Here is a 23,405-nt window from a genome sequence, read left to right as displayed (position 1 = left end):
AAAAGAATTATGATCGTTCTCTCAAAAAAAAAAAATCTGAAAAATTAGAGGAATTAGCGAGATAGTTTGAGTACGAGAAGACATGTTTTAAACCCAAACTGCACACCTTTAATCCTAGCACTTGAGAGGCAGAGAGGCAGGTGGATCTCTGTGAGTTTGAGGCCAGCCTGGTCTACAGAGAAAGAATTCCAGAACAGCCAAGGCTACACAGAGAAACCATGTTTTGAAAAACCAAAAAATCCCAACCCAACCCAAACAAAACACATACAAAAAACCCAAATAAACAAAACCAACCAACCAACCGACCAAAAACCCAAGCTGCATTCCTGAACAGCAAGGGAAAATAAGTTCAAAAGATACTATTTATAATCATGAGAATTATGATTTATTACTATTTATCATCAATGAGAATGATAAGGGTTTTAGGAGTAAATCTAATTAAATTTTCAAGATCTTAGAGCAGCAGTTTTTAACCTCTGCTTTGCCACACCCTTGGCAAACTTCTGTCTCTAAAAATACTTACATTACTGTTCATAACAGGACAGGAGGAAAATTACGGTTATAAAGTACCAACAGAATAATTTTATGTTTGGGGGTCACCAAAGCAGAAGAAAATATATTTAAAAATAAATTAGGATGGAAAAAAAAATCTTAAAGAAAGAGGAAAGGCCCTAACACAAAACCATGTTAAACTTAAGAGCTTTGTGAGCTGAGAACCAACAGAAACAAAACAAAACAAACCCAACGGAACCAAGATATATGTGTCATATAACACAAGTAACAAATGATAATTTAGTGTCTAGAATATAAATCATCTCCTAGAAATCACTATGAGAAAGAATAGCAATCCAATACAAATGGGCACACACAAACAGGCATCACACAGAAGAGGAAAAAATCCACGGTGGCCGGCAATCATGTGGACTGTCTAATCTTATGAGAGAGAGTCAAGAAAAAAACCAGTGGATGTCACATGAAGACACCAGTACCCTGACAGACTAATGAGTGACAGCGGCAGAGGAGACATGGGCCAATCAATGTTTCACAAGCCTAGTGGAGACAGGCAGGTGCCTGGGGAGCAAAGTGGCACCCAACGCCCCGTGAATGAATGCATGGCCAATGATGGCCCATCCACTAACGGGAAATACAGTAATTCTCACACTCTGTGCTCACAGGATCACTGTTTGTTCCTAAAAACTACTGAGGACTTCACAGAGTTTGTGTGTGTGTGTGTGTGTAGCCCAGGCTTTCCTGAAACTCACTCTGTAGACCAGGCTGGCCTTGAAAACTCACAAAGATCTGCCTGCCTCCCGAGTGCTGGGATTGAAGGTGGTGGCCAGACTGAGTTTTATCAGTTGATGAGATACCTATGCTGCTGAGAAAAGGCCAGGTTTCTATGTCTGTTTCCCATGTCTTCAGTGTTGGCTTCACAGAAAATGATCTAATGCTTATTTTTGTACTTAATGTATCTTGTAATCACTCGAATCTCTTGAAATCACTCACAAGTGAATGGGATGTAATTGGCAAACATCTTAGTATTGCTGAGGAAGGAATTTGGAAGCCGGAGAGATAACTCAGTGGTTAAGAGCACTTGCAGTGGACCTGGGTTCGATTCCCAGTACCCACGTGGAGCAGGCCATACCTGCCTGCAGCTCCAGTTCCAGTGAATCTGATGCCCTCTTTTGGCCCCTGTGGGTACAGCATGAATGCAATCCACATACAGACAAGCAGACAGACAGACATACAGAAGCCCTCTGAAAGATCCTTTAGGTACGAAGACGTTCCCAAATACAATTTTGAGAGAACCTCTGCTCTAGGAGATGTGAGTTAGACACACTAAGAGGTATGAACAAACCATAAATTTGTATCAGCCCCAAACTGCAAAACACCTTAATGACTGCAGACAGGAGAGACAGGTAGCTACATTGCTCACACAGTGGATCACTGCATAGCAATGAAAGGAGATCTATAACTGTGACAAAAACATAAATGGTTCTGGAGAATGTGCTGACTGAAGGTGCAAACCCTGCAGGGATGGTGGCACGCGCCTTTAATCCCAGCACTTGGGTGCACACTCAGGTAGATCTCTGTGAGTTCGAGGCCAGCCTGTTCTACACAGTGAGTTTCAGGATAGCCAGAGTGACATGCTAAGACACTGTCCTGAAAAAAACAAAACAAAACAAAACAACCCAAAAAACATGAAAAGAAAACGAAAACCCAAGATGACCACACATTTTAATAGTTTCAATTTTACAAAGCTTTAAACCCCAATAGAATAGCTCAATCAAGTCTCATTCGTTTATAGCAGATTGGCTTGACACTTAGCCACAATCCCTTGTGATTTGAGCCCAGTCTCTGAAGCTGGGCTTCCTGTGATTGTCAAAACATACAAAATCCAGAGAGGAGGCTGAGGAACAGACAACACAGCAAGAGGAATTATGAACCACTTCTGGCATTAAGCATAAAGCAATTGTTCTCAGGTCTGCATGATTTGTATCGAGCTACCCAGAAGAATCCACTGTAGTAGATTAAATGAGTAATTCACTCATTTTGATCTATTAGCTTCAAGTTGTAATTTGAGACACCTTCTCTTTTTCTTTCCCAATTTCTGTGTTTCAGGCAAATTTTACAGCTTAAAAAAAAATCCAGCAAAAAGAGAAAAAAAAATAGCTGAAAAGACTGATTTATTTGCAAGTCATTTTTCTGAAGAGGGAGGTCTCAGAAAAGTTTGGTGGGAGTGAAAAGGACTGATTGTTAAGTCTTTTAAAACAGTATGAATATGCTGTTTCTTGAGTGGCCCTGCTTCTTCATGGGGAATGTGATTTAAAGATGGCTGGCCATGTGGCTTTGTGGCAAGAGGGCTTGCCTACTAAGTATAAAGCCCTATGGGTTTTTTGTTTTGGTTTGGTTTTTGGTTTTTTCAAGACAGGGTTTCTCTGTATAGCCCTGGCTGTCTTGGAACTCACTCTGTAGACCAGGCTGGCCTCGAACTCAGAAATCCGCCTGCCTCTGTTTCCTAAATGCTGAGATTAAAGGCGTGCACCACCACGCCCTTCTAAATCATTAGGCTGTAGAGGTTTGAATGAGAACTGCCCCTAGGCTCATCTATTTGAAGGCTTAGTCATCAAGGAGCAAGGCACTGTTTGAAAAGGATTAGGAGGCGTGGCCTTGTTGGAGGAGGTGTGTCTCTGGGGGTGGGCCCACACCAGCTCTGGTGCCTCCCTCTTGTCTATAAAATCACGATGTCCCTCTCAAGTTACTTCTCCAGTGCCGTGTGTGCCTCCATGCTCCTCATGATGATGATGGACTAAGCCTCCGAGACTGTAAGCAGGTCCCAATTAAGTGTTCTTTTATAAGAGAAAAATATAAATTAAAGAGTGAGACCTCACCACCTCCACAGTCCTTCCCTGCACATTACAATAGCGCAGAGGGTCACGTTAGCCAAAATAGGACAGTTATGGCGTTTATCCACAGCAATAGAACAGTGACTAAGACAGCAGAGTGCACTTGTGCTTGTGTTTGTGCACACCCCTCCCGCCCTTTCCACATACCCACACTCAACCAACCAACCAACAACATAGCAGTGCTTTAGAAAAAAATCCAAGTGGAGGGACAGGGTTACTAACCCAGTCAAAAATTCCTGACCCAGTAATGTTCCTGTCTAAAAGAACTGCCGGGACAAAAATGGAGAGGAGACGAAGGGAAAGGAGGTCCAGTGACGGGCCCAACTTGGGATCTATCTCATGTGGCAGGGGGACCCTAAGGCCTGACACTATTACTGATGCTATGATGTGCTTACAGACAGGAACCTGGCATGGCTGTGCTCTGAGAGGCCCTACCAGCAGCTGACTGAAACAGACTCAGACACTTACACCCAACCATTGGACTGAAGTCGGGGACCCCTGTGGTTGAATTGGGGGAAGGATTGAAGAAGCTGAAGGGGAGGGTGACCCCACAGGAAGACCAACAGTCTCAACTAAGCTGGCCCTTTGGGACCTCCTAGAGACTGAGCCACCAGCCAGGAGCACACACAGCCTGGTCTGAGGCCGCTGACACATATACAGCAGAGGTCTGCCTGGTCAGGCCTCACTGGGAGAAGATGCGTTTAATCCTCAAATTTCTTGAGGCCCCAGGGAAGGGGGAGGTCTGGTGGTGGTGGTAGCATCCTCTCAGAAGCAAGGGGGAGGAGGAATGGGACGAGTGACTGTGGGAAGGAGGGGGTGGGGTAAGGACTGGAATGTAAATAAACAATCCAAATTAAAAAAAAAAAAAAAAAAAAAAAACAGATTTAGTTCCTCGACAGCCAAGGCTACACAGAGATACCCTACCTCGAAAAACCAAAAAAAAAAAAAAAAAAAAAAAAAAAAAAAAAAACAGGGGCTAGTGAGATGGCTCAGCAGTTAAGAGCACTGACTGCTCTTGTGAAGGTCCTGAGTTCAATTCCCAGCAAACACATGGCGGCTCACAACCATCTCTAATGAGATCTGACAACCTTTTCTGGTGTGTCTGAAGACAGCTACAGTGTACTTACATATAGTAAATAAATAGACAGAGAAATATATATATATATATATATAAAAAACATCCAAATTTCTCTACTGGATCAAATTACTATTAGTTGTTTTTAAGATTTAGTCTGGTTAAGGGAAGAAAGCAATTAATAATGAAAAATAAGAATCTGAGCGAAAATACAGCTGTTAACAAACGATGCCATGCTTAACGAACGCTGTTTGACCGGACAGGTATTGTGCGACTTTTAAATAATCATGTTAAACCCGGGGAAGTTTTACAAAGCCCTCGAGCGCAGCTCGTTACCTGCAGGGAGTTCACGAACGCATCCTCCTTATTCTCAATGGGTCTGAACAGCTCCTTTTTCTTCTCCCGGTCTCTTATGTCTGGGCTGGCGGCGCTGATGAGCATCTTCAGGTTGGCTGTGGGTGTCCAGGGCTCTACCTGCGGCTGCCTGTCGACCGGCTTTACTGGAGTAATGGGGTTTCTGTCTGGGGTGAAGATCCTTTGCTTTGACAGGTCGATCGGTTCGTTCTTCATCGGTGTCTTTGGGGTCATCCTTGATCGGTCGACAAATATATTTTCCTATTTAAAGCAAAGAGAACCTTTTAGCAAGGGTCAAGAAAAGGCAGTTGTCTGCTTAAGGGTACAGAGTGTGTTCCACTTAGACTTAGAAATCCAGATTAGACCACACATTCAAGGTCAGAAAGAACCAATACTGGATAAGTGTATAGAGAGCCCCACAGGCATTGAACAGTGGCTCCAAGGAAACCCATTACATCTGCTACCTTTTTTTGCACATATTTTTCATGAAGTGTTGGTAAGGGAAGTCACAAATGTATCCGTCACCAACAGATGCCTGCAATAGCTGAAATGAAGAAGGCCAACTGAGTCTTTTTCTGCTTCACAGGGCCGTATTTTTCAAAACCCTACTTACAGGTTTGCATTCGCTATTGAAGAACGGTTACGCCTTGGTAGTTCTATGTTCAAAAGCAACCTATAACAGCACTCGTTAAAGTCCTTTGGTAGTTCTTGGTGGTTCTATGTTCAAAATCAACTTACAACAGGACTAGTTAAAGGGAGAACAGCCAACAAAATACCATTGTAAGCTACCCTGAGAGCTGCCTGATGTTTTCTGAGCAGTGTTCCTTCGACCATTCACAGCGAAGGACTGGTGTTTTGTTTGCTTATATTGCTTTGCATTTCCTGAGTCCCGTGTCTTGCCAAGTGACCCTTATCTTACAGGACTAGTGTGGAGTTTCTACCACGCATGATTTACCCTTTGAGTCTGTCACTTAAATCAACCGACAGCCTCTACAACAAGTGAGACCTCCGGTAGTAGGTCATAAGCATAGATGCTCCAGACGTGGTACCGAATCGCTAGCAAGGTTTTGAAGTGCTCCGTGCCAAAGTGTTGCTTTCCAATTTCTGCAATCTTGAAACAGTTTGTGTAGCACCACCTGCCTTAGACAATTATAAGAAAGGGTTCAAAAGGAGCCCATGATACAACAAGACAAAAACCCCACAAGAGCACGAAGAGGCAGCATTTGGATCCACCAAGTAGCAGAAGCCAATGTCTATCCACTGATTTTCACCGTTCGAAAGCAGGAAGTCTTCCCTTCCTCTAGTGGAATTCTCTTCCTGTCAACAGTGACTCACATAATGAAAACGGAGGAAGGTTCAAATCTCTCACTTTTCCTGTACTGTATCAACTACCCACCCTACAGCTACTGTATGCTCCGGTTCTGGCTCATCAGTGCTTAAAACAGTCCTGTTCTGGACAGAGGTAGAAGACCGGGAGAAACTGGTTTCTGGGTCCAAAGGCTCTGGTTGTATAAGTGACAGTGGCCCCCATGGACTCAGAGGGTGTGGCCTTGTTGGAAGACATCATGTGTCAGTGGGGGTGGGCTTTAAGGTGTCAGAAGCTGAAGCCAGGCCCAGTAACTCTTCCTGCTGTCTGAAAGCTGGATGTAGAACTCTCAGCTCCCTTTCCAGCACTGTGTCTACCTGCACTCCACCATGCTTCCTGCCATGATAATAATGGACTGAACATCTGAAGTGTAAGCCAGCTCTAATGAAATGCTTTCCTTTGTAAGAGTTACCATGGTCATGGTGTCTCTTTACAGCTATAAAAACCCTAACTAAGATAAAGGCCAACCACTCTTATTCATTGGGTCAGCAGAAGCTGCTAGTTAGCTATGGTGACACTCTTTTGTACTATAATGTGCCAGGAAGGAGTGGTGGAGGTGACGAGGTCTCACGCTTTAGCAGCAGAAGGCAGCCATGGATCCTAGAGGGTTGCTCATTTCTGCTAACAAGTCCCTGCTGGCGAGCCATTCTGACCGTGCCTACAAGGGAGTTCTCAAGGGACATGATGACGTGCTTAACACACGTCACGTCCTGTTTCCTGGACTTGTATCAATTCCTAATCTAACTCTCTGACATAGGTACTGTGATGGTTTGTATATGCTTTGGCTAGGGAGTGGCACTATTAGACTGTGTGGCCTTGCTAGAGGAGGTGTGTCACCCACTGTGAGTGGAGGGTTTAATACCCTACTCCTAGCAGCCTGGAAGTTAGTCTTTTCTAAAAGACCTGCAGATGAAGATGTAGACCTCTCAGCTCCTCCTGCACCATGCCTGACTGGATGCTGCCATGCTCCTGCCTTGATGATAATGGACCGAACCTCTGAACCTCTAAGTCAACCCCAATGAAATGTCCTTATGAGAGTTTGCCTCGGTCATGGTGTCTGTTCCCGGCAGTAAAATCCTAACTAAGATAGGTACGACTGTTTACTCCAGTTTATGGATGAAGTTATAGAACCTCAGGTATAGAGGTTAAATAAGTTGCTCGGAGTTGCATACAACAGCCAGTGTGAAAATCTAAGCGCGTGAAAGGCAGCCAAGAGCAGTTTCTTAAAAAACAAAACAAAACAAAAAACAACGGTGCATCTACGTAGGAGCTCATTCTGGGTGCAAATTAGAAGCAAACTATCTTTTTCTAAGTTCCAGAAAAGGTGCCCAGTAGCGCCTGGAGACGCAGCGTGGGGGAGTGGTTATGCACGCAGGATCTCAGGCCAGTAGGCAAGTGCCTCCGGCTTCGACCAACAGGATTTCAGTGCAATGTATTCAGCTGAAAAGAACATCGTTCATAAAAAATACCAACCTCGAGGGTTCAGGCTAGCTCAGTAGTGCACAGCAAACTCGCAAGAAAGCTTAGCTATCACCTTTCCTCCTTTCCCATTCTCTCCCATTTGTCCCTGTGCTCAGCCCCAATAGAATACAGCACACTGCATTTCTCACTAGCTTCCTGGGTGATTTTCTTGACTCAGCAATAAGACCATGCACCCGTGGAAGCCGGTTCCACGGGTTGTATTCCTACGATGGCTTGCCTGTTCCAGGTGTCGAATGAACTCTAGGTCTTGCCAAAAGGTACCCTCAAGGCACAAGGTGTGTCCCGGGCTTAGGAGTAGACAGATTTACCCTCCCTGCCTCCCTTCTGTTTCCGGGGGTGCATGTCCACACAGGAATGAGTTCTTAAGTTTCTCTGCAGTGACAGAACAATTCAGAAGGAACAATTTCTTCATAGGCAGATGCGTTTTTCCTATAGTTTACGTGAGAAACAGCATGGCTGGTTTAGGACTCTGTCATACCCGTGCTGGCTGGTCTTATGTCAACGTGACACAAACTATAGAGTTATCTGAAAGGAGGGAACCTTGAAGAAATGACTCTGAAAGATACAGGTCTAAGGAATTTTCTTAACTAGTGATTGATGGGGAAGGGCCCAGCCTATTGTGGGTGGTGCTACCCCTTGGCTGGCAGTCTTGCTTTCTTATAGAAAGCCATGGGTTGCAGGCCGGTAAGCAGCACCCCTCTATGACTTCTGCATCAGCTCCTGTCTCCAGGTTCCTGCCCTGTTTGATTTCCGGTCCTGACTTCCTTCAATGATAAACAGCGATATGGAAGTGTAAGCCATAAACTCTTTCTTCCCCAACTTGGTTTTTGGTCATGGTTTTGCTGCAGCAATAAAAACCTCAACTAAGACAACACCTCTACATTAAAAACATTTATTAAAAACATTTATTAAAAATGGCACAAAGAACTGTGTGGTGAGGTCTTAGGTGGGCAAGAAAGTGAGCTATGATCTATTTACACTGTGTGCCCCGTTTGTACTGCCTTCCGGACATTGTGTGGGGCAGAGCAAAATGGGATTAGAATAGTTCAGACCTCAGTTCAATGGTTACTCATTCTACTTGGTTCCATGTTTCTCTCTGTCTCTGTCTCTCTCTGTGTGAACATGGGGTTTAGACTAATTACCAAGGCTTTCTAGTAAGGCTGCCTACTCCAGTGGTAGACTATGTTTGCCACCAGGTCTCTTCAGGAACGAGAATGACTGAATCATTTTCCCAGCGTGTGCCAACAACACACGCCCTTGGCTGGATTGCCTTGGCCTCTTTAGAGGGCCCAGGAACCCAGGACCACACCCATTCCTGGGAGGCTAACACTGAACTCAATGACTGGTGAAAATCCTCCCAGCAAGCAAAGATGTGGTCTAACTGGCTCAGGACCACTCAGAGGGGTCACCTTGAACTCCCTACAGTGGAATCTCAGAATTCTACGACTCACCTGCAGCTCAGTGCTGCTCCTTTCCACTCTCTTCCTTCCTGAGCTGCCATGCTGGGCACTCACAAGTCTCCTGCACACGGAACTCAAGTGGGATCTGCTTGCTAGGCAACCACATCACTTCAGTCAGAGAGCCCAGAGAAAGGCAAGCCATGAAATGGTCTCATTGCTCTCAGAGATGAAGGAAGCAACGGACCTGGGTCTATCCGCCACAAAGCCATGTGATCATCAGACGATAAAGGGAAATGCTGCCATCTATGAAATGCTATGCAAGGGCACATCATGCAAGGGCACATGGTTACACTGTATACTGCCACAGAGAAGGCTTGGAAGCTAACAGACCTTGGTTTCCAACTTGTGTGTGTCTCTATATAGCTTTGACTATGCGATCAAGAAACACGTAGCCACCTGCTTTGCCAAGATAATTGTTTGATAATTGCTGATTAACCCTCCAGTTCCCTCTTCACATGCAGTTCCCGACATGTCCCATTCATTGGTTTTCTGCCCTCCATCACACCCAAGCTCTTCCTCCGAACATGGCTTTCCCTCTAAGGTCGAACCCAGGGCCTTGGCTGATGAAACCCCCACCTGTTGTTTAAGGCTCACTGCAGAGACTCCATGTCAGGAGGTGTCTGGCCAACAACTCTCCTTCCTCCCAGAATGCATTTCCTCGAAAGAGCGATCCACACTCGAGACCTTCCTATGGTCACCTTCCAAGAGGTTCAGCAGCCATTAAGTCATTTTCTAATCCTTGGTGTTCACGTGGGTCACCTCTTGGCTGCCAAATCAGACTGATGTGAAAACCATCTTGCTGATAACCACTGGAGTGGTTAAGGTTGGTAGTGATTCTTGGCTCTACAAAATCTAGACTGCTGCTTCCCAGACACCACTCGCTCTTTTTTTTAGCTCTATTTCTGACTGTCCCTTCTCAATCCTTCATTGGGCTCCCTTCCCTACACTTACAAGAGTCTATATCTACACTTTCAGCTCCCTTCTTACTCTCTGTGGACTAGTTCACCCAAACTCATAAAATGAGGCTGTAAGGTCAACTGACATGCTCCAATTCCAAGTCTGGGTCCAAGGCTGTAACTTTTCAAGAATTCTAAAATCAGGCTATCAGCGGTCTCTTGCACAGTCATCTGTCTGGAGAGCACACAGATACATGTTCCAAGCTAAATCCGCCTTCTGTCTTAGCTCCTCCTTAAAGACACTAATGGCCTTTAAAGAAACACACTTGGAAGCCAGGCATGGTTTTATGAGCCTGTTATTCCAGTCTCACAATTCTCCTGCCTCAGCCTCCACAGTGGTGAATCACAAGTCCTCTTAACAGCTCCATCCTAAGACTCGCTTCTCTGTCCTAAACTGTCCCCTTCCTACTTTTAACATCAGTGAGGACACTGGTCAGGACATACTCCAGAACTAAGGACAGTAAAACTGGGTGACAATGTTAAAAAGTTCTTTTTTTGAAACAAGTTTCTCCATGAGTGATCAGGAGGTGTGTGGATCGTACAGTACATGCAGATCTGGACCAATGTATACATCAAGAAAGAGGTCCTCTAAAGGACACGTGACCCAGTGATCCCTTTCAGGTATCCCCCCGGAGGGGTCTCAGGAAGGAATAGCTTTGCCTCATTGGCTTCTGGCCACTCTGCATTTCTCAAAGGCTCAACTCTCACTTCTTTCATCTGAAGCGTTCTTCTCACTAACTTTTAGGTAGGTTGAATTTCCTTACCCAATGAGGCTTAACACAAATCTTACCTCCCCTTGAAGCATTCCAATGCAATGCTTGTATTTCTTCCTCCTCTATGCTGTGAATATAATGTAGTTGGCTACTTTTGCATCTGGGTCCCTGAAAGCCTCTAAGGTGACTAAAGGACAAGTTATGACTGCACAGTCATTTTAATTCAGTACAATGTGAAAACTGTATAAAGCTAGGCACTTTTACAAAAACCCAGTGGGTGAGATTCTAGGCATTGGCTCTGATTTATAAAGGTAACCAACGAACTAAGACAGGTCAGGTGATATTTAACCTCCGTATCTCCGGCTTTTGGGACACAAATATTTGCCAAAAGACCTTAAAAATGTATTTATTTGGGGTCATGTAGCTGGTAAGTGGCAGAGCAGGATATCAAACCCAGGTTTCTGTGACTGCAAACTCCATGTCCCCACCACCCTTAGGAATCCGATTTATCCTTTAGCAGTGGGGAGAGGTCAAAGAGACCCCAATATCCACAAAAACCACTGTGTTCTTATCTCTTGCCTCCCTTCTTCGCTAAACCCCAACCAATTCATTCTAGTTGAGATGGTTTGACCACTTTCCCAATCTCTTGGGTCATTTGAATTTCTCTGCACTTCCCCATGAGAAAACTCACCACTTACTGAGGCAAATTAGGGGAGGGGACCATCAAACCTCGGGGACAGTACTTGGTCAGTCACTGACCAGAACAAAAGTGGAGCACTGAGAGAGCAGACCGCTTTCTAGGCAGAACTATTCAAATTACAAAGGGAAACAGGAAAGTTTTATTTTGGAACTGCCAAAACCAAAACTTTTATATATATACATATATATATATATATATATATATATATACACATATATATATATAGTTGTAGTCTTAAGTAAGTTTAAAAATACTCTCTTTAAAACAAAAATGTCTTGGTATACATGCCCCCCCTCTAACAAACATAATAGCTGCCAAATATTGTATAAAGTCTTGTATAAAGGCAAGTCTTTTGTCACCAGGCAGGTTCACTGTTGACGCTAACCTAAAACTAACACTTGGACTCCAGAGAGGTTCAATGCCCAATGAAGTTTCCACTAGAGATTTCTATTCCAGGTTTCTGAAACTGGTTTGTTACATCTGTTTGCTTTTGCTTAAACAAGGCTCAGATTTCACAGCTCTGTCCTCTCAACAGGACATCTGTTCTGCATACCTGTGCTGATGCAGGCCAGGGTGGTTTAGACCTTGCTGAGTGTGTGGCTCAGTATATCTGAAGGAGAAGGGCTGTAAACTATTCAGAGGAGCTGGTGAGGGTCAGTCACGTTGACCCCTGTATCGGAGGCAAGACTGTGACCCTTGGGAGACATCTCTGTACTTGGTTCATTAGGAGGGAGAGGGTGTTTCTCAGCATTTGAACATTAAATCCAGTATTTATAACAACAAAATCCTGTTCCAGGGAATTAACGCTTTCTAATTGCTGCCAACATTGATTTAACTGCCCTTGAGATCTCTAGGCATCACAAACTTCTGATCACTGCATCCAGAGTGTACCTTTGGCTTTAGAAGCTGGTTCCAACACTAATGACTTAAGAGGAGCCGAAACAAAGGTCGCAATGGCCCCATTCTCTAAAAAACTCCTCTATAACGGCCATCACAATGATGCTGTATACAAGACGAAAGCTAGGCATCACCATCCAAAATATGCTGGAGACTATATTTATTTGTGCTTACCTTTTGTGCGTTCTCTGCATCTTCAATGGCAAAATCTAGTCTGGTCTGCCTGGGGCTGATCAAGTCTTTTAGTGTTAAACAATTTACCTCCATCTGGAACACACAACTATATCAGAAAATGATTTTACATTTATTTCCCCCTACAACAACAACAACAACGACAAAATGCCACTTGTGAACATCAACTTTCCCTTCCTACAGCATTCCTGGAATTTTCCAAGAATGAAGACACCCTCCATTCCTCATTAAAACTCACACGGACAAACACTTAAAATATACTTAGAAATCACTGGAAATCTGGGAAGACGAAAACTGCAATCCTTTATGAAAAGCAACAGGCAAAATAGTTACCAAGGAAGGAAGATGTTAGGCAAATGCCAAGAAAGTTACAGGGTCTCCCAGGTCAGTTAATTTTGGCGCAAAGAACGGGGAGGAATTCAACTTTGAGTGGGTTTGATCTAGGGGGTAGACTGAAACCTGATCTAGAGACCAACCCATGCGGGAAGCGCTCAGCCCCTCCCTAGGCATCTAAGCACACCCCAAGTGAAACTCTTCCCAGGGGACCCCTAAATCGTGGGGGTAGGTGGTATTGGGGATCAGCCTCCTTCACCCAGCGCTGCAGCCAGCACAACCCCAGGGGCACTCGGACCCGGGGCTTGTGGGACGGCATCCAGGGCGGCGGGTAACCCGTCTCCGCATTCCCGCCTCCCCATCCGAGGGGGCCGCACGCTTCCTTACTGTCGCTGCGGGATGGAGGCTCTCTCCGGGGACGCCCGCAGCCGCACGCGTGAGCGGGCAGAGCGTGTAGATCTCAGCGGCCGGCTGGCGACATGGGCCGGGCAGGGCAAGGCTCGCAGATCCTCCGCTCCACCCGCGGTGTCCGCGTAGCGACAGCGTCTCCTACCCGCCTAAGCCAAGCTCCAGCCCGGGATCGCGGTCCCCGCTAAAACACCTCCTCTGGCGCCTTGAGACTGAATTTGAGCATTCACCAATGCGCGGCGGCCGGCGGGGCGGTGCCGACCAATGGCGCGGCGGCACGGCCCGAAGCCCCGCCCCTCGCTGTCTTGGCGCTCGGCGCCGCGCCTTTCCTCCCCTTCGCCCGCCCGCCGGATTGTTGTCGCCTCGCCCCCTCCCCCTTCCGGGTACCTGGAGGCGGTGACGCGGGAGCGTTTCCCGCGGGGACGCGGGCGCGGACGCGGGAAGCCGGGGCGGGGCGGCGCGGGCCGGCGCGCTCTCCGCGGGGCGCCCTTTTGTTGTGGGGGACCGAGCCGGCCCCCAGCGCAGCAGATGGAGCCGGGGAAACGATCCGCACGCGCAGGATGCTGCGGACGCCGCCCTGCCCCCAGCAACCTGCGGGAGCCGAGTTGCCCGGACCTGCCAGGGCGGCTCCCTAGCACCGGGCGCCGCCGGGTGACACGTGAACCCTGGTTAGCACCTGGGCTGCGAGCAGATGGCACGCCCGTTAGCCCTGGGAACAACCCCGGCAGCCGCACCAAAGGGGGTTTTGCAAAAGGTTTCCTGGTGTTCCCTTCCCAGAGCATTAGAGATGGTCGAGGATGTGTTATTAGATAGTTTCTAGTAAGGACTAGCTTGGGGGATGGGGGAACAGTCAAGAATATCTCTGGAATATTACTGATTTCTATTAGACCTTTCACTTCCTTCGGATTCTTATTTAAAATATGAACCTAAGGAAAGACTGCTATTTTAGGCCCTTCTTGAGAAACTCATGTTTAGAACCGTTTTGGATTTGCACAAAGAAATGGAAAAGATACTTTAAAAGAGTTCACTCACATCTAGTACCCAGTTTCAGCCACTTAAGTAAGTAAAAAGCATTTGTTCAAGTCACTATTTATTCAAGTTTTCTTTTTACCAAATGCTTTTTTATTTCCTGTTGGAGGGCATCGCTTTTGTTCATGTCTCTCCTAAGCTCCTGGTTCAGTTTCTTGGGTTGATCCCCAGATTTTCCCCAAGTACTGTTATTTTGTAGGGTGCCCTCAGCTGGGATTTATAACGGCCTCTTTAACACATGCCCACCAGTATTTCCCCACTTCAACGCAAAAGTATCATTCTCATTACCCCGTCTTAGCCGTTCCGTGCAAAGGCTCCACCCTTCACCTCTCAGCTCTCAAAAATGTACAATGAGCCATCAGAAGAATTCAAAATATTTACTCAAGTCCTTCGGTTTTTACTCCAGGCTGCTGGTACATTCAGCCTGAAAATGGCTACCGGACTATACCTTAGAAAAGACCAGAACGCATGTAAAACAATCCGCATGAACAAATAAACAATAGTAGTTTTTAAAAAAAAAAAAAGTACGTCTATGGCAAGTAACAATTTGAAGACTATAGGGATAGCTCAGCCAATAAAGTGTTTCCAGAGTTCGACCTCTGGTGCCCACGCTGGTGTGGTGGTACCAGCCTGTGCTTGCAGCATCAGCAGTCACAGACTGATCCCTGGGGCTTGTGGGCTAGCCTGTTTAGTAAGCTCCAGATAAAGGAAAGACCCCCGTGTCAAAAACCAGAGGTATGGGGTTGGAGAGATGGCTTAATCAGTAAAGTGCTTGCTTAACAAGCAGGAGGACCGAGTTGGGATTCCCAGCACCCATTTTAAAAGCTGGGGGTGAGGTAGTCTGTAACCCAGGCTGTGGAGGCCCACTGCTTCGAGAAGGCCATTGGCCAGTCAAGCTATCCTAGGTCAGTGACAGTCCCTATTTCAAAGGAATGAGTTAATGAACAGATGAGTAAATATAATGTGTAGAGCTATTGAAAAAAGACATCTAGCATCTGCTCTGGTCTTCACACTGGCAATTACATCTCTCTCTCTCTCTCTCTCTCTCTCTCACACACACACACACACAAAGAAAAATTGGAACTAAAATCTATCTTCTAAATGGTTAGAGAACCACAGGGACATGAAAAGAGAAAAACTGAAATTTACTTTATTTTTTTTTTTTGTCACGCAGATCCAGAGAATTTAGATGAAGAGATGCATGATTTATGACTGTGGTGGTTTTCTGTGCCTGCTACAATAGATTTACCACAAAATGACTGTCTTAAAAAAAACCCACAGAAGTTTATACATATAACATGTATAAATATTATATAAATACTTATATTTACTATATAAATTTAGAAAGTCATCTAAATAAGGTCATGCCCATGGGTTCCAGAGTTTATTACATGGATAGACATCTTCAGGGGGTATCATTCAAAACCCATACACCCAAATTAAAGCAACAAAGTCCATTCATTTCTCTGACATTTCAAAACTATGGGCTTCTTTCATTGAGATTACAGTTTTGTGTCAATGACCTTTTTTTTTTTTTTTTTTTTTTTGGGGCATCTTCTCTTTCAAATGTATTCTGCTTCCCACTGTTGAATTCATCTTTCTAAAAATCTTTTTTTTTTTTTTTTCCTATCAGTTTCCATTCAAGTGTGGCATCTTTTGAGTTAAGAAGAACCGGATACGTAATTTTAGATTTGTACATTTAAGTCAGAATGATCTTAAGTCTGGAGAACAATTGGAAAAGTTATAGTTTGACTGATGTGCTCAGAGAGATAGTGTTCTAACACAGTTATTAAGTGGATCCTTTTAAGTTCAAGAATTCTCACCCCACCAGTGTCTTGGATGACCAGATGGGAAGTAGCTGTGGCAGCCCCTGCGTTTAGCTTCTGCGTGTGTCCTGATCTCCCCTGAAGCTGAGAGCTCCAGGAAGTCGGACTTCTCTGTTGGGTGCCCCCGGGGCTCTAAAATGAGTCTCAGCTGGTAAAGTGGATAGCCTATCATAAGCCTGAGAAGGAGGAGACTACCAATGCCTTTTCAGATGCAGTGGGCCAAAGTTCATCCATATTCCAGGAGAGAAGACACACACTCCTAACCTCTCAACAGGAGAACCTGGGACCATTTTAGAAGCAGACACATCCGGTTTCCTGTCAGAAAGTTATCGTCTGGATAAAAAACTGCCACGTCAGATTTCATGCCCTTTGAAAAGTCACGGACTAGAGTGTCCTACAATCACGAATTTTGGCATCAGTCCCCAAATAGCCATGATGTGCTATCTCGAGCTTGTAGTTTTCAACCTTGTGTGTGCTTTAGCGTCTATTTCAGGAGGTGCCTGAACATTTCAGTACTTGAGCCCCACACCCAAGTATTCCCTGTCCACTGGATCTTGTGTTGAGTACTGAGCTTTTTAAAACGCTCAGTGCTTGGGTTTTTCGAATCGTGCCAGATGTATGTGTTTCCTCGTTGGTTCTTGTGGGTTCTTCTGAGTCTGTGGCTCAGCAGAGGACCCACAGATCCTATCAGTGAGATCTAGGGTTAGGTCGATGTGCTCTGAAGCAGATGCAGAGCTTTGGAGGTCTTTCTGTTCCAAGGATGAAAGAGTTGTGGTTGTGAATGAAAAAGCCTTTGATGGGTGAGGAGAGTGGTGAGAGGCAGGAGGGCTGCAAGAGCTGTGCATAGAAGAATTGCTCCAGACGATGCCCAACATTCCTCCCTCATGCAATGTATTCTATTCCAGCGGTTCCCAACCTTCCTGATGCTGCAACCCGTTAATACAGTTCCTCATTTGTGCTGACCCCCAAACAGAGTTATTTTCATTGCTACTTAGTGATGTACTATTAGCTATTGTTATGAATCATAATGTAAGTGTCTGTATTTTCCAATGGTCTTAGGTGATCTCCGTAAAACAGTTGTTCAACCCTGAAAGGGGTTATGACCCACAGGTTGAGAACCACTGCATTTCCCCCAAACCTGCAAATTTACCATTTTTGGGTTTTGCTGGGTTGTTTGCTTTGGTTTTGTTTCCTTTGGGATTCTGAACACCAAGATTTCCAGAGACACAGTATTAATCACATTTTATGGAAAGAATACACTATAGTGAAATAAAATTCATGAGAGTCAACTCCAGAGCAAGATAGCTGCAGTGGTCCAGTCAATGTATAATATTTTTCTCTTCTTTCACTACCGTGAGCAATGGAAATCAATTGCTCTTAATGTGACATCTGGGCTCCAACGTATAGTTGCAGGTTTCAGGTAACAGAGGGAATTGGCTTTGCATCCTGCCAATTCTCAAGCCTAACTTAATGGACATGAATAATAGCTGGATTATGATAGTGGAAGACACTTGGTGTGTTTATATGTGCATCTATGTGTGCTGCTGTGTACTCATTGAAGGATGGATAGAGGAGATTGTGCTGAAACCCCCTAGATCTAGCCTGGATGACTGGAGTTGAGTGGTTGTGGGTTTAATCCCCTGTACTAGATAGAGCAGTGTGAAAGGAGCGAGCTTTTTGTTCAAGCTGAACAAATACTCCACTACGGAGCTCTATCACCAACCTTTCATTTCCGACATTCAATATTCATTTACTATTTATTTTATTTTATGTGTAAGAGAGTTTTTGCTTGTATGTATATTTATGCACCACTTGTGTGCCTGATGCCTGCAGAGTCTAGAAGAGGCATCAGCCAGACTTGCTGGTTCCAGATGGTTATGAGCTACCGTGTGGATGCTGGGATTGAACTTGGGTCCTTTAGAAGTGTAGCCAGCATTCTTAGTTGCAGAGCCATTTCTCCATTTTAATTTTGAGACAGGATCTTGCTAAGTCGTCCAAGTTGAACAAGAACTCACTCTATATCCCTGGTTCCTTGAAATGGTGGCCTTTCTCTTTCAGCCTCTGTGGCAGCTGAGTTACAGACCTTTATCACCAGACCAGGCAAATTGTTTCTCTTAAATTGAGAGTTGCTGTTTCGAATGGCCTCTGAGCTGGGCATGCTACCTCATGTCCTTAATCCCAGTACTTGGAAGGCAGAGGCAAGCCTGATCAACACAGTAAGTCCCAGGTTTGCTGGGCTACATAGTGAGAACCTGTCTTAAAAGAGAGAGAGAGAGAGAGAGAGAGAGAGAGAGAGACCCATATCATCAGCCATTCATAGACCCAAGAACTTGGTGCCTCAGCTTCTGTAACTAGAAGCAGGTCAGAGAAGGTAAACATTTGTTTTTGATAGATTCTGAGCAAAATAGGGGCCATGAGTCCCTGACTAGCTCCTGACAGTACAAAGAAAATAACAGTGAATGATGACTCTCATGACATCTAGATGTCCAGCTGTTCCAAGGGAGGTGCCCAAACTGTGAGTGCCTGTCCCATAGGGAACAGAGGAATTCATTTGTTGTCATCCACACAGACTCCCAGAATCATTAGCACAACGGAGCAGGACCAGTTTTCTTAGAAATAGGAGTTGCACTCTCAGTATGTGGAAAGATACTTGGTGTGTTTCTGTGTGCATCTATGTGTGTCGCTGTGTACTCAGAGGGATGGGAGGAGATTGTGCTGAAAACCCCAAGATCTCGACTGGATGACTTTGGAGTTGGGTGGTTACAGGGCGAGGGTCGGAATGGGTGTGTGTACACGGCATTTCTTTACATGGAGCATCTTAGACTCTGCAAGACTGCTCTGGTGTTTGGAGGCGTCACGCTGGGTAGTGACAATGGACAGACTATTGACAGACTACTGCCCTGGAACTGAGATTCGGGAGACAATGATGAACAAACTTCCTCTGAATCTCCAGTCTACTCCAGAAAGTAAAGGGTTCACTTTGAGAAGGCAGGGGTGCATGTGTTTGAAATCAAGGTTGGCCGTGAGCTTTCTCATGGAACAAATGGTTCCATGTCGTACTTAGGATTTAGTTTCCCCTGTGTGGTAGGATAATTTGGAAGACCCTTGAAAAGACTGAAAATCTTTTTAGTTTAAATATTACTTGGACACTTAGTTTAGCCTCTGAAACCACTTGCTGCCTCTTAAAATTCTTTCCTACTAACTCCTAATTAGTACTTGATTAGGATCAAGGTATTACTCGATTCGGGATGCATAAAAGTGTTTCTGGAATAATGTTTTATTTCTATATTTGATCAAATGGAATACATCTCTATTCATTAACTCACTTTATGAATATTTATGTACACACATCCAAATTTTAATTGTATAGCTGTTAAAAAGTCAGACCAAATACTAACTATGTGGCTTTCTTGTTTCTCAGTTTAAAATTAAATGTCTGGGTGTAACTTTTTAATACCCATAAAATAGTATCACTTAGTAGCATTTAATTACTATAATACTTTGTAGGACAAAATAGAAATATTTCCACCGTGTGGCAGAAAGATGAGATTGTAGCAGGGATAAAGGAGACAAGACTGGGATTAAACTTCATTTCAAATAAGAAAGATGCTGACTTTTAAAAACATGTACATTACTGCTTTGTACGACACCATATAATGAATATTTACACTTACACATATTACATTTTATGAAGTAATTGATAAATTACAGAAATTAATATGCATGGACAACCTATAGCAACATTATAGCTTTCTTATATGTGTTTTTATTCATCCTTCATTTCTTTCTCCAACACCATTTTCCCTATCTGTTCCCCTGTCATGTTCTCTCTCTCTCTCTCTCTCCTTGCCATTTAATGCTGCCTGCATGTGCATGAGTCCTCAGGCATCTACTGAAGCATAGGAAACTCAGTAATGACCACATCCCAGAGAAGAATAATTCCATGCCCCCTGCCAATAGTGCTTCAATTAGGGGTGGGTCTTGTGAGGTCCTCCTCCATCTATATGGGAATTTGACTGGCTTGATCTTGTGCTGGTCTTGAACAGGAAGTCAAAGCTGCTGTAAATTCCTGAATGAAGTGGCCATGCCATATATCCTGAAGAGAACATCTCATAGCTCTCTTCCCCCGTCCTCTGGTTTTTACCTTCTTCCTGCCTCCTCTGCCACAGTGCTCCCTGAGCCTTGATTTAGAGGAGGGAGGGTGATTGACTGAGAGTCACTTTATGGTTTGTTGGGTTATTCTACCTCGAAGAAACTACAGAGGTGGTGTCTTGGGCCCAAATAGGTATATTGTAGTGCAGATTGCCATGCCGCCATCTTGCTTTAGGTAGGGTTACCATTGCTGTGCTAGGACACCATGGTCAAAAGCAACATGGGGGAGAAAGGGTTTATTTCAGCGTATAGGTCCACATCACACTCGATTACTGAGAGAAATCATAGTAGGAATTCAAATGGGGGAGGAACCTGGAAGCAGAGACCTGATACAGAGACCTCGGAGGAGTGCTGTTTACTGGCTCAATTCTCTTGTTGAGGCAACAACCATGAACCAAAGGGGGCTGGAAGGAGAGAGAGAATGTGAGCAGTAGGTAGAATGGTATGGGCTTTTTTCTTTTTTAAATTCCCCGCCCCCCCCCCCCAAGTGTCATACCTCCTCCAGTGAGGCCACACCTCCTCCAGTGAGGCCACACCTCCTCCAGTGAGGCCACACCTCCTAATCCTTCCCAAACAGTTCCACCAACTGGGAAACAAGCATTCAAACCTATGAGCCTATGGAGACCCTTCTCATTCAAACCACCTCATCTTGTAGTGGGGTTACACGATGAAAATATCAGAAGTGAAGATGCATGTACTGTGCCGATCTCACACAACACCTTAGCATAGGTTAACTTACACTGAACGTGCTCAGAACACTTACATTAGCTTACAGTTGGCAACTCATCTAATACAAACCACATTTTATGAAAGAGTATTAGATGTTTGGTATCATGCATTGAATGCCTAGGCCCCAAAACGACAGGCAACAGGTACACTATAGAGTGTTATTCGTCTACTGGCTGGGATCTGTGGTGCAGGGAGATGCTCTGCCAGACCAGGAAAGACAAAGATTCAGAATATGAGTTCTACTGAATGTGTATCACTTTTACACTGTTGCAAACAGTGTAAATGTTAGCCAAAAGTTGAGAAGTGCCTACAGTGTAATTTCTAACCTTCTTTAAAGACATCCTTCTTTCTAAGGGAAATCTTACAATCTTTTGGACATGTATTTATTTATTGTGAGTGTGTGTGCCTGCGCGCATGTGTGTACCATGGAACACATGAGGAGGTTAGAAACAATTTGCAAGAGTTGGATCTTGCCTTCCACAGTGTGAGTTCTAGGGACTGAACTCAGGCTATCAGGCTTGGTGGCAGGTAGCCCACTGAGCCATCTTCCTGGCCCTCTCGGAATCAAGTTTGTTAGTTATCTGTCACATGTATTCCTAAGAACCTCCCAGGACACCTAAACCTTCCCGGGCCACATGTTGGTTTCCTCTGCCCTCACTGGTGATATGAGGCGCTAGGTGTCTTCATGTCATACAGTTTTCTCTGGCCAACCCCTCAAGCAGAGGGTCAGAGATGCTCTTTGATGCTGCTGTGCTCTGCATCAAAGGCACCAGATGTTGCTATGACTAGCAAGTGAAAACAGATTGGGATCATGCCTGTTTTGAGCATGCATCATGTTACTGGTTCTGCAAGGTGCCAATGACCAGAGCTTAGGGCATGGAACTTGGACCCCTTCCCCTTCTCCCATGTCTAATAAAATACTTCAGGCCAACACCTTGAATTAGGATTCTCTAGAGTAGTAGAACTTATAGAATGAAAAAAAATATATATGTATATGTATATATATATATATATATATATATGTGTGTGTGTGTGTGTGTGTGTATCCTAATAAATATATATTCTAGCAAATCCTATAGGTATATATTATATTTAGTACATTTCAATATGTAATATATGTTGGTATATATAATATATGTGGACATATTATGCATAATATTATATATTATACATATGGGATTTATTACATATATTAGGATATTTATTAGAATATTTATTACACTATAATAGTTTTTAAATATTAGAATATATATTCTCATAAATTTCATATGTATACATATATACATATATAAGTATATATTCTAATAAATTCTCTCTATAGGTACAAACATACTATCTAACTTCTCTTTATTTCAGTTATCCAACCTTCTCATAGCTGAGGCAGTGGCATTCTGTCTGCTCTTTCAATCTAAAGCAGGATGTCTTCTGATTCTCAGCATCGGTTTGCAGGGTGCTTTGCTGGATAGCATCCCCGAGTGCTCACTGTTTGCTGGATAGCATCCCCAAGTGCTCACTGTTTGCTTAAGCTCACTGACATTTACTCTAGGAATTTGTTTTTTCAGTTTACTGGTTAGTTTTCTTGCAACTATTAAATATCTTATAGATATTTACAATCACAATGACATAATGCTAGAATATCCTTTAGGGTAAATTGTTCTTTTTCCTCAAGCTTTGTTTAATTGTTTGATCTTTGTAAGTAATGAAATATCTCAAAGATTAGACCACAGCCAGAGTTAATATAAATCATCCAAAATTTCTGGCTTAAGGACAACAAGGTTATGTGACCATCTTGTCATTTTCCTGGTGCTTCTTTTAAAGGACTGGCATGTCGTAAACCTGCTGGATACTGAGAACATAGAAAGGGGACAATGTGAGGTGTCATATTACCTGTGAGACTCAAACGTAAACAAGAGCGTGATGTGAATTAAAATTTTTATAGTAGTAAAAACCAGTGGGCTCTTATTGTCTAACGATTAAAAAAATATTATTGTGTGTGTATGCTTATAAACACACACACACACACACACACACACGCGCGCGCGCGCGTGCGCACACACACACACACACACACACACACGCACACACGAACACACGCACACATGCACACATGCACACACGCACACACGCACACACACACGCTAGAGACCAGATAACAGCCTGTGGAGTCCATTCTCTCCTTCCAGCTTTAGATGACTTCTGGAGCTGACTTTACTCACCAGGCTTGCCTGGCAAGTACCTTGTGCGATGAGCCATCTAGCTCTTCCCGCTTGAATTTGCTATTTCTTAATATTCAATTAGTCCTTCAGAGAAGGAAAACTCCATGTGCTTG

The 23,405-nt window shown here is 44.3% G+C and overlaps 1 protein-coding gene across 2 annotated transcripts in view; it reads right to left on the bottom strand.

Annotated features, from left to right (window-relative positions):
• Window positions 1-13,560, bottom strand: part of E2f7 (E2F transcription factor 7) — a 42,457-nt gene extending 28,897 nt beyond the window's left edge. Inside the window, exons 1-3 of one of the 2 annotated variants that reach the window (XM_021174709.2) lie at window positions 13,320-13,560; window positions 12,582-12,687; window positions 4,816-5,094 (exon numbers count right to left, since the gene is read on the bottom strand). In XM_021174709.2, coding sequence (XP_021030368.1) covers window positions 4,816-5,094; window positions 12,582-12,674 — 372 coding nt within the window. In that variant the 5' untranslated portion in view covers window positions 12,675-12,687; window positions 13,320-13,560. The remainder of the gene's footprint in view (window positions 1-4,815; window positions 5,095-12,581; window positions 12,688-13,319) is intronic. The other variant, XM_021174708.2, reaches the window with a different exon arrangement.
• Window positions 13,561-23,405: the final 9,845 nt, after the last annotated feature.

This window comes from Mus caroli, chromosome 10, assembly GCF_900094665.2.
Source record: "Mus caroli chromosome 10, CAROLI_EIJ_v1.1, whole genome shotgun sequence".
Lineage (NCBI taxonomy): Eukaryota > Metazoa > Chordata > Mammalia > Rodentia > Muridae > Mus > Mus caroli.
Note: the sequence above shows the minus strand (reverse complement) of the source record. Positions and strands in the feature narration are given on the sequence as shown.